The 11,863-nt window shown below is 38.6% G+C and overlaps 1 protein-coding gene across 1 annotated transcript; it reads left to right on the forward strand.

The window, feature by feature from the left end:
- The first annotated feature begins 3,561 nt into the window (after window positions 1-3,561).
- Window positions 3,562-11,531, forward strand: LOC103709149 (serine/threonine-protein kinase SAPK10-like). The gene is made up of 9 exons (XM_008794373.5): window positions 3,562-4,198; window positions 5,735-5,809; window positions 5,907-6,008; window positions 6,094-6,147; window positions 6,233-6,325; window positions 6,588-6,680; window positions 9,607-9,711; window positions 9,828-9,926; window positions 10,821-11,531. The coding sequence occupies exons 1-9, from the start codon at window positions 4,022-4,024 to the stop codon at window positions 11,106-11,108; spliced, it is 1,086 nt and encodes a 361-aa protein (XP_008792595.1). The 5' UTR covers window positions 3,562-4,021; the 3' UTR covers window positions 11,109-11,531.
- The last annotated feature ends 332 nt before the right edge of the window (window positions 11,532-11,863 follow it).

The raw sequence follows: 11,863 nt of genomic DNA on the forward strand, positions 1-11,863 counted from the left end.
ATAATAGCACACAAGATCGTTGTTCTCGTAATCAAGAAAAATCACAAATAATATCAAGGTTAAAGTGCTTACCCTGCATAGATGTTAGCTGCAACACTCCTAAACCTATAGCCAAAATGGAGAACAATTTCACCAATCATATTACTCTTCTCTCTTCTCACTCTTCTTCATGCAGGATATTAATAGGAAATTCTATGTGGGGTCAGCCCAACCCTTAGGTGACTTAGGCGGTCGCCTAAGGCTTCGGCCCAAAGAAGGCCGACCGCAGGAAAGGCCTTAAAGACCAAATGGAAAGAAAAATAGCCTCCTGTGAGTTCACCTTAGGCCGGCTCATTACAGAAAAGGCCTCAAAAACAAAATGACCTTAGTTTGTCAAATACATTGGGCCGCTCCTGATCCGGATGTGTGTGGAGAAAGGGAACGGTGCCTCCTATACACAGATGCTGGTTTCCTAACCTGCCAAGATCCTGAAAAAAAATACTACTCTGATCTTCCATCTCCACGTGAGAGAAGTTGGCAACTTAACTGAGCAGACCTATCTCATATCACTCTAAGTTTACTGGAACAAAATACCGAGATGGAATTGATATAAGAGTTGTTAAATAGATCACAATACATGGATAAAATCCAATGTCACATGGTAGTTGGGCCAAATACTAAGAGCTCTTTATCAATTTAATGCACAGTCTTTGATATGAACATCCCTATCAAAAAGAATCTATTTCAAAATTATAGCACATAAATTATTTTTGGCTATTGAGTTGCGGTGACTCTACTAGCAACAAAGAAGATAAATGTTTCAAAGTTATATTGTTCTGTTTGTTGCTTGCCTAACTCTCCTTTAAATGCGAACTTTGAGTCCTTCTCCAAGGGGCTTAATTCAATGGTAGCTAGATTGCTGGTAGTTAGTAGTTGATACTCTTTTTGAATATTTATAGTGACAACCTAGTAAGAATTCACTCTAAAATTATATTGAAGAAGTGATTAATACAAGCATGGTTTTTTTTAGTACCAATAAATACGAACCTAGCATCAATAAATGACATATTAGGCCAAAACATGCTATGCAGATTGGTTGCATGAAGAGAAAAAAATTGTATTTTCACACATGAGACCAGCTTTATGGATTGCTGCATCGATTTTTTTTTTTGTATATTTTATTTTCTGACTCACACATATATTTTTATTAAATTGGTATAATAAATATGATTTTATCAAGAAAACAAAGTATTGCCATAATTGGAGCACTAATCACTGCATGCCACATCAATACTAGGAACTAACTCACCCTCTATATTATGAGAAATTATATTCTATACAGGTCATGCACGCCATCAATTACAACCTCTAAAATTATTGCCCTTAACTACTAATTGGCTGATAAAATAAGGACCCACAAATGATGTAGGTCGTCATGTTTTCTATTCACCTCTTGTAGCGCTGTCATGCACCTGCCTATTACATCATCAAGCGGAACAAGCTTACTGTTTTAAGGTGACCTATCCGATCGGTAAAAGGAGGAGGGAAAAAGCGTGGCCCTAAAAAAGGAACTCCCAATTGCAACCCAGCAATAGGACCTCTTAAATCCTTTTGTGTACCACCATGTGATGTTATTTTCTCTTAAGAAGAGTTCTATTTGAAGGTCTCCTCTCATTAATACCTGCAACTTTTTCTTTTTAACCGATTAAGGCTTTGTTTGGAGAGCTTTTGGAGTGCCAAAAAAACACTTTCTGGCCCTCCAAAAATACTTTTAGATAAAAAAAGGGTATTTGGTAAAATTTTCGGAAAGCTATTTCAGCTTTTGCGGAAAGCTGAAAACAGCTTTTGGGGAGAAGCTCCAATTTGGAGCTTTCCGAAAATGCTGTTTTCAGCTTTGTCGGAAAGCTGTTTTTTGGACCAAAATATTCCCATTTAAATTACACTTTTTTCCCCCAAAACCCTTATCTCGCATCTTCCTTTCTCCCTTTCCCTCTCAATCTTCTTCTTCCTTTCTCTCTATTTATTAGAGAGATAAATGGTCATTAAAATTATGAAAATTAATTTAAACTAATAATTATAATATTTTATATATTTATTATTATATTATACTATATAAATAATATTATATTATATTATATCATAATACATTGATATATTATGTTAATAATTTAATATTATATTAAATTACATTAATATTATACTATATCATATATTTATGTATTAATACATATTATATTTTATTATGCTCTATTATATAATACCGGTAATGTCCTTTATGGTCATTTTGTCACACAAAGGTACTTTCTCAGTTTGTTTACCAAACACATGTTAAAGTGCCACAGCACTTTAGAAATGTAGTTACCAAACAGCAAACAGCTTTTTATAAATGCCCTGCTTCAAACAGCTCTACTTTCAACAGCTCTACTTCCAAAAGCTCTACTACTAACAGCTCTCCCAAACAGGGCCTAACTCCTCATCTCCCTAAAGGCTCGTTTGGTTCGCGAGAAGCATTTTCCCTCCTAGAAATATGATTCCTGAAAAACAAATTTGTAGGAAGAGAATGCTTAAGAAAGTACTTTTGGCATGTTTGGTTGACCATGGGAAAGCGACAAATTTGCAAAATGCTTATGTTTGGTTGACCATCCACTTTCCTAAAAAAGTTATGTATAATTTCTATTATGCCCTTAATAAAAATTAGATCTTTAATGCCTCTTTAATGCTTCTTTAACGTTGAAGGGTCTTTTTGAGAAAAAATAAAAATAAAGTGATTCCTAGCTTATGAGCATGTTTTTCATGAGAAAGACTTTTCCATAAAATATGGAAATTATATTTTTACCCCCTTTTCCGGCAAACCAAACGAGCATAAGTAGCTTTGTCGAGTGACTTTTCCGAGTTGCTGTAGCATCGCTTTTCTCATCACCGTTCAGACGCGCGCTCGCGAAACCGCCGCCATTCACGGTGCTCGTCACGTCAACTGCGGACCATTGGACGTGACCCGGTTGACGTGGAGGTCCCAGCCGGGACCTCTTTCCGTCTGTCGCACCAATGATAACTGTTCTTCGCTTCTCGAAATTCCGTCCAACGTTGGAGGGCATTTTCGTCATCTGGAGCACTCCAAGATTAGCCACCCTCGGAATGGGCTCGGGAAACCGCTCGCTACGTCCCCACGCACTAGCAGGCACCTTCCCTTTTTCTTGTCAAAACCAAAAAAGGACGAAGAAAGTCCAGTAAAATGACCAAAATACTCTGCACGTGAGAACGCCGGCACCATGTAACCGTCTTCCGTCATCCCCGGTGCACGTAAAACTCGACTCACCGCTCCCACCCGCTTAGCTCACCTCCCGGGTTCTCTCGAACGGCACCGCTATTTAAAAATGGACAAAAAAATCATGGCCGTGCGATCGGCACTGGCACTGCGCTCCGCTCACCGTAGTAAACCAATTTCCTATACGAGTCACCTCTTCGCCTCCGTACGATGTGGATCGCACGGTGGTGATGATTGGGCGGGGGAATGAATAGATGGAAGGGCAGTTTGGTAATTGAGGGACGCTCCTTTTTGAGATATTTATTTATTTCGTCGGCGAAGGGCCGGATAATACCCTTTCGCATTTGGCGTCCTGTCCCCTCTCTTACTCTCGGGGTGTTCGCGGAGGGAAAGTAAAAGGAGGTCACGCGTGAGCTCCTGCAATCGCCGAAGCGAAGCTCCTCCCATTCCCAAACACTAGCCCTAGAAAAAGGCGATAAAAAGGGGGAGGAAGCGAGAGAGATCTGAGGCCGAGAGCGAGGTGGAGGAGGAGAAGAGGGAGGACAGAGAAGGGCGTCACGGGGTCGGAGCTCAGGGGCAGTCTCTATCGGCCACCCACCCTCAGCTTTCTGATCGACAGGCCCGATCGGATCGAGCGGCCGGCGCGGCGCCACGATCTCAGGCAATCGGCGTGGGGGGAAGGAGGGGGGGGGGGGGGGGCGTGGGTCCGCTGGAAGGGTATCTGAGGGCCGGGGAGGAGGGGTGGTGATGTGAGAAAGGGGACAGGAGAAGGGGATCATGGATCGGGCAACGCTGACGGTCGGGCCAGGGATGGATCTGCCGATAATGCACAACAGCGACCGCTACGAGCTGGTGAGGGACATCGGGTCCGGGAACTTCGCGATCGCAAGGCTGATGAGGGACAAGCTGACCCAGGAGCTGGTGGCGGTGAAGTACATCGAGCGGGGCGAGAAGGTCGGTTGGGCATTCCGTTTGAAGAGCTGCATCGTCTCTTTTTACTTTTTTCTTTATATATTTTGTGGTTTTTCCGTCGTTCGCTAGCTTTTTCTGCATAAAGTTCGAATTTTTTATGCTGTTTTGGTGTATTTGCTTCATTATTAACTTTGGGCCCTACTAGTTTTGCTATCTTTCCTTTGTTTTCTTGGATTTCCTTCAAAAATTCAGCGTGTTTTTTCTGTGAGAATTTTTACCAATCATGCATAACAAAGGTTAAATTTTGTTGAAATTTCAGTAACCAGCTAAAGTCTTTTACTTATGTTTATTTTGAGAATTTATTCAGAGCTAAGATTCGAGGGATTTGCTGCGTTTTTGTCACATGGTTGATCGGTGTGATTGCATTTACGGGTTTTTACTGTTTATCTATAGTATGAGATTCTGATATTGTTGAAGTTGACATAATTCGTCATCGCAAGCATATTTTATCGACAAAAAATCATCTTTGGAAGTGCGGATCAATTGGTGCGGGGAAGAAGTTTTCCGTTTTGTTTTTCAGCCTCTATGTTCTGATTTCCCCTCGAGTAGAAGCTACTTTCTTACTTTAAAAACCCAAAACTAGGTGCTGGTGGTTTCAGATTAATTCTTTATTAGTCATAATAGGAAGCATATATGACTTTGATCAATTTAGATGCAAAATGGACGGTAAGATCTAGTATCATATGCAATGACTCATCCACTTAGGCAGACTTATTTGTTGTTGAAACTATTAATCATTTTGTTTTAGTACTTTTTGTTTAGATTCCACAAATCCTTTGGAAAGACAAGTAATATCCAGGTTCTGAGAAAACTAATGAATCTTGCAAATGAGTGACAAACTTTTCAATGGTGTGAATTTAACCTTTTGTCATTAAATGTCAGAATTTATTCTACGGATGGGTTTGTCTACTTCACTGCTATTCTTGCTCCTGTATGATTAGATGTATTAATGGGTTCTTACCACGTATTATTGGCATGGTTCTAAAACTGTTGAAGTTGACATGATTTAACAGAACCTGTTTCTTTTTCATGGTAAAAGCATTTTTTTGGGACTGCGAAGCAACAGCTGTTGGTTTGGAAGTTTTCCATTCTTTTCTAAAAATTCCATGTCCTGCTGTGCCTTGCACCAAAAACTATAAATTGTGACATGAGGTTTTGGCTACTAAATTTTTTCTTAATCAATTGAATAGAGTTCATGCTAGACCTTGAAAATCTGTGACTGGTGTTGATTTTTTAATTTTCTAATGAAATAAGAAAGCCTGCACATTCTTGGCACCCAGAAGACCAGAACTAATAGATTAAGCAGAAAGAGACATCATACGACTGCATGAACCAAGGGCCTCATTGATTTGCTAACAGTCTGGAGTCCAGTCGATGAATTCTTTTTCTAATGGTGTCCACATGCATGATATATTCTTGATGATCTTAGACTCAATACATGAATGTTAAGACCTGCTGTCGTGGAACAACTGCACCATTTGTGCTATCCTAATATGGCATTATATTTTTTTTCTACAGATAGACGAAAATGTTCAGCGAGAGATAATTAACCATAGGTCTTTGAGGCATCCTAATATTATTAGGTTCAAAGAGGTATTCTTTTAAGTTTGAAGTTTTATTCACATTTTTCTGGATAGGAGTAGTAGTGGGAAAAATCATTTAGTCTTGCTCTGCTGAAATCCTTCTTTAGGTTATTCTGACTCCAACTCATCTGGCTATTGTTATGGAATATGCTTCTGGTGGCGAGCTTTTTGAGCGCATATGTAATGCTGGCCGCTTCAGTGAGGATGAGGTTTAAGTTTAGCTGATACTTGATTTTCCTTTCATTTTTCTGACTTGTTTCTTAATCTGGTCTTTTATTTTGCTTTCCCTTGCAGGCCCGCTTTTTCTTCCAGCAGCTTATATCAGGAGTTAGCTACTGCCACTCTATGGTATTTAATGTGAATTATTTCCATTTCTGTTGGTTTCTTCTAGATTATCACATATGATTTTTTTTTGGGTTTCCTTGTTGTCAAGCAAGTATGTCACCGTGATTTAAAACTGGAGAACACCTTGTTGGATGGAAGCATGGCTCCTCGTCTGAAGATATGTGATTTTGGGTATTCAAAGGTACATGTTCTCAGGTCACTGGACATGGATTACTGACCTATGCTGTACCTTGATAGTCATCTTTTAAAGTTCATTGTCTAGTCTCTGCATTGATTCACAAGCAATGACCTTATGACTTGCACATACATAATTACATGCCAATTTTAGCTTGAAGTTTGGTTCTGATAGAAATCCGCTGCATACATCATTATATTTATGCTTTTGTTTATGTTGTCACTCTGAACTTTTAGCTCTGCATAACCTTCACTTATTTAATTCTCAGTCATCAGTTCTGCATTCACAACCAAAGTCAACTGTTGGAACTCCTGCATACATTGCTCCTGAAGTGCTACTCAAGAAGGAGTATGATGGCAAGGTAAATTAGTTTTTCATAGTGTGTTCCTTAATTGTGTAATTCTGCTTAGTATCTCTGCCATTTCATTAAATTTGGACCTATTGATTCACAAATTACAATAATTTCATCAGAGGCATGCAATTGAATTTAATCTGTTATTGCTTCTGCTGGCGATGCTGGTGCAATTTTAGATTTTTATCACTTCATTACTGCATGTTGAATGATGATGGATGTGCCTACATCAGAGTGAGCCATTGCTGAGATTGTCTAATGCATCTGCCCTCCAATTCTATCCCTCGTTGGCTGAACTAGAATCCAATCTTTCTTTCAAATTCACTTTGATTTTTCAACTATGCCTCCTACTAGATGTAGCCAATCCAAAGAACACATTTTCAGATGGCCTCGAGGAGAAATTGTGACATTGCATGTTTTTGAGCTTATTGTCGTCGTCGTCATCATCATCACCATTGTTTTTTGTTTTCTACAGTAAATTCTTTGCAATTTCCAAAAACCTATGCATGTGAAGGTTGAAGAACCACTTTATCTTTTTAGGTCTGATGTGCCATGCATCTTCTGACTGACAAATTTCACAAAAGACTTTCTTCTTTAATTAGCTTGTCATTGTGGACCAAGACATTTACTTAATTTTATTTAGTGGTGGCTTTGTTTAATAGATCGTTTTGACAAAGGAAGCAGCCTTATCATAGTTGGATTCTTAAGCTATCCTACCTCCTTTCTTCTATCTCATATACTGAAAATATCTCTGTCCCTGTTATATAAACCATCAGTTTAGTGCAGCTATCTAGCTGTCCAATAAAATTATGGTTCCTTACTGGTTAATACTTACAAAACTGCAATCTGAGGATGGTCTTTATGCTTAGATAGAAGAACTTTTATACAAATTATTGCCTATAATATATATACATATATATACATATATATACATATATATACATATATGTATGTGTGTATGTATGTATATGTGTGTTCAATACAATTTTGCTCTATGGACCACAAGTGCTCCTTTATGGTGGAAATCATGCTACCGTCTTGTTCTTTATCCTTTCTTTCCATTTTATATGGCCACGTGAATGCTTATGTCATTTTGGTATCCTAGCAAATTAGTTACTGCAATGGTGACTGTGAATTATTATGATAGTGTTGATATTCCCAAGCTGTCCAAGAAAGAAAATTGGGACCTCATGCTAAAACCAAGGATGTGAGGAAGTGCAAAGCTTGCATTGGACTATAGATTGTTTTGAGTGCATTATCTTCAAATGCTTCATGGGGTAAAGATGCATGCATGACATATTAGCTCAGTTTGATGCTGACAAATGCAATTGTAATAATCTATTAGAATAGTTTAATTTCATCAAAGAGGTTTTAAGTTCAAAGTTTAGGCCATTTTGTCTTGAGTGTAAAATAAGCTGAGGAACAAGATCCAGCAGTAGAAAATACTGCAGGCATTAAGAATATGGGAGTACTGTTTTTATGTAACTTCAATATGTCCTAGAGTTCTCTCTGAAAAAGTTTCACTTGAGAAAGCTTTTGAGGCAGGCATAAAAATTTCCTTTACTGTGTTAGGATTAGATACCTTGTGGGTCTAAGTTACAACAATGTGAAAATAGTATAATCGTACCCTGTGTAAATTCTGCTAAGAAAGCTTTACGTGGGACTCAACTAGAGGTCCAGAATTATTTAGATTCTTGCAGTTGAAGTAAATTGCAACTGCATATGTATGTGCCAAGTCATCCCAAGTGTCTAATTAAGTAGTTGATTAACTCTTATGAGAGACTTCAATACTTTTCCTTATCTATTCTAGCTATTCCATTCTTTGCCTCATTGAGTTAGTTGAATTATGAAGGATTATTAAACGAAATTGTGATAGGTGCATGGGGTCATGATAGCATGTTTATTTATAGCAAGGATTCTAGTAATGAGGAACCCTTGAATGTTCTTTTAGCATAATAAGTAGTAAGGAACTGAGGATATCGGTTCTTGTGCTAATGGATTTGCATTGTGCTCGCACATGCTGTGCCTTGCCTTTTTTTTCAAAGATAAAAAAAGAACTTAGTACACTTCTTAGCCAATCCATATTGTAAAAAAGTAATTAATAAGTGCTGTACTGGCCCATGCTGGGTGCCAGTACCAGCTGGCACAGGCCAGCAGAAGATGACGAAGTAGCTACAAGTGAGGAAATGGAATATGTTTCTTAGGAGGAACTCAATACCTCATTTGATTGCTATAGGATAGAAAGATACTTATTGGGTCACTGGTAGGCAGGGGCTAGGTGGTGGTTGAGGTTGATAAGATACGTGTGGATGATTGTTCGGTGGTAGTGGAAGGGTGGATGGTGATGTTGATCACATGCATGGAAATAGCGGATCCAATCTGGAATAGGAGATGGCATTTTGCCCTCTGACAGTAATGTAGAGTTGACCTGGAGAACCTCCATAACAAGTACAAGCCAATGTTAGTCATGCCATATTTGACGTTTTGAGACAACTGCTATAAAATCTTTATATTTTCTTGTAAAACGGGTCAAAAAGATTTTTATCCCCATTGGATACTGTAAATCATTGATTAGATAGAAAAATTATTATAACAACTGAAATGAAGTTCCTAGGTGTGGTAACATGCTATATAATTAAGATATTGTTAAAAGTAACTGTTTTACTGCATTTTGTGCTTTCTTTGAAAGGTAATGGTAGCGTCTACAACCCACCTTTGGTGCTATTTGAATTCCTCTATGCTGTAGCATCATGATTCTGTTCTTTATTTTCTACAAGGGGGTTTGTTGTAGTTATGTAAAAATAATATTTAATTGTTTGCCCAGCTCCTCAAGGTGTTGATGGATAATTGCTTGTATGATTAAACTGTAAAAGTAATTCATCTCAGAAGGTTGTGTTTTCCTCTTACAATATTGAGCATTTTTAACACACTGCAGATTGCTGATGTGTGGTCTTGTGGAGTGACTCTCTATGTAATGTTAGTGGGAGCATATCCATTTGAGGACTCAGAAGATCCCAAAAACTTCCGGAAGACAATACAGGTATAAGTTTTTTTTTTAATGTTTTTGGATCACTCTTCTGATATAGTTGTAATTCCTACACGCTTTGTCATATAACCATCCAAAATATCAGCTGACCTGATGAATTCGTCTTGCAGCGTATATTAGGAGTTCAGTATTCGATTCCTGAATATGTCCACATATCTCCTGAGTGCCGATGCTTAATTTCAAGGATTTTTGTTTCCGATCCTGTTATGGTAAGTACTCCATCCTTTTGGAAATGCCTAGTTCTATTAGGACAAGCTTGTCAGACAGTGAAAGCATGCAAATCTGAACTAGTACTGTATATGCTATTGTGTAGGCTGTGGCTGGAAATTGAGTTGATGGACATTTTTATTTTAAATGTCCCTTGCTGTGTCAATTCAAGCAGTGGTGGCACTATGATCGAAAAACCCCTAGCTTATTTTTTTAAGGTTAGAAAAGTCAGTGAGATCTTTAAAACGTAAAATATTAAAGACAACATAGTAGTTGCCCCTATGGTGATGGAGATTTTTGACTTGGATTATATGGGCTTGTGCAGGGGAAAACTGCACTGGCTCCCCCTTGGGGGGATTTGGGTTTGTATTAAAGAGCATGGAAGAATTGGGCAATCCAAGAAAAAACATAAAATTACGACAAAAAATTAAGACTGATGCTGCAGAGTGCATCCTTGTGCAGTCATTGATTAATGGGTTTCCTAGACTTCTTATCGCTGCCTAACTATATTTTTTGCATTATTCCACTGTCAAACACCATCCTTTACCCTTTTGGCAACATAACAATCTGCAGATTTGGTTTCTTGGGTGCATAATTCTTTTGCATTATAAATATCTGCATTTGTAGTTGATTTTTGAATGACATGAAAGTCGCTGAATTGTGGAGCTCCAGTCATTTCCATTACAGAGAATGACATGCATCAAGTAGTTGTTAGTGGCATTCCTACCTATGGACTCAATTTTTTTCATTGTTGTTAAAAATACATGAAATAAGTTGCAAAAATCACTGGCACAAAGCAGGTCAATTATGTGGAAATGTGATCACTTTGTTTTTGTTGATTTTTGACTTCACGAACTTTGGTAGAAAACGATCTTGTTAATTTACTAAAATTGCAGAGGATAACAATCCCCGAGATACGAAACCATGAGTGGTTCTTGAGGAATCTTCCAGCTGATCTGATGGATAACGCCATGAGCAACCAGTACGAGGAGCCTGACCAACCCATGCAGAGCATAGATGAGATAATGCAGATTATAGCTGAGGCAACCGTCCCTGCAGCTGGTACTCATGGGCTCAACCAATATTTGACGGGCAGCCTCGACATGGATGATGACATGGAGGATCTTGACTCTGATCCTGAGCTTGATGTGGACAGCAGTGGGGAGATAGTGTATGCAATGTGAGTTTGTGGTTGCCCTGGTTGATAAAGACGGCACTGTTATCTTTAGCTGCAGATGGAAGTATGGAACCAGGATGTTCTGATATGGCTGCTTGGCAGGCCAGGGAAGTCGATCCCACTTACCTTTTCTCAGCCTTGAAGGGGAATATATTTATCTAGAGTAACACAACCTTGGTGCTGTTTGAGTGTCATATGCCTTCAGATTTGGAGAAAATGTCCACTCTCGGCTGGCCCAGTTTATGCGCCCCACTGCTTGTTTATTATCTGTTATAATTAACAATTTGTGCTTATTGTCATGCAGTTTTTTTCTGGGAAAAAACTGTGTAATCACCTATCTCTGGGTTTTGTGCTGCTTTAAAACCCGCACCATTCCTCTGCAATCATACTTCTAAAGAAAATTGTAACTTACAGCAGTTGCATTGTGTAATTTTTTTCCCCCGTCTCTTGATTCTGTTGTTGTAAGTGGATTTCATGTTTTGATGCAAGAAGTGTCAACTTTAGGAAGCTGAAGGGTACATTCAGATACCTACAACTGGGTACAAGTGAACTTCAATTGCAGGAGGTGTCCTTTTTTCGGTTTAGATTGCTGCGAGTTGATCAAAGTCCGTTAAGTTGATACTCGGCGGTCTTTTACAGTATTGTCTTGCGGCTAAATTAGTCATAGCACAAGCTACTACAACTGAAAAGATTTTAATATATCTTTATGATAGATTTAAGTCCTAAGAAGGATGGTGGTTGGTGAAGACATAATTGATGCTG

The sequence above is a fragment of the Phoenix dactylifera genome, chromosome 1 (assembly GCF_051530095.1).
Source record: "Phoenix dactylifera cultivar Ajwa chromosome 1, Ajwa_hap1_PhDact_Kaust_v1.1, whole genome shotgun sequence".
Classification (NCBI taxonomy): Eukaryota; Viridiplantae; Streptophyta; class Magnoliopsida; order Arecales; family Arecaceae; genus Phoenix; species Phoenix dactylifera.

Bases quoted from the DNA above. Each gene is read 5' to 3' on its own strand.
- LOC103709149 (XM_008794373.5), top strand. From the start codon at position 4,022: ATGGATCGGGCAACGCTGACGGTCGGGCCAGGGATGGATCTGCCGATA. The intron at 6,148-6,232 runs GTATTTAATGTG...CTTGTTGTCAAG, and splicing joins TTAGCTACTGCCACTCTATG to CAAGTATGTCACCGTGATTT. The intron at 9,927-10,820 runs GTAAGTACTCCA...CTAAAATTGCAG, and splicing joins TTGTTTCCGATCCTGTTATG to AGGATAACAATCCCCGAGAT.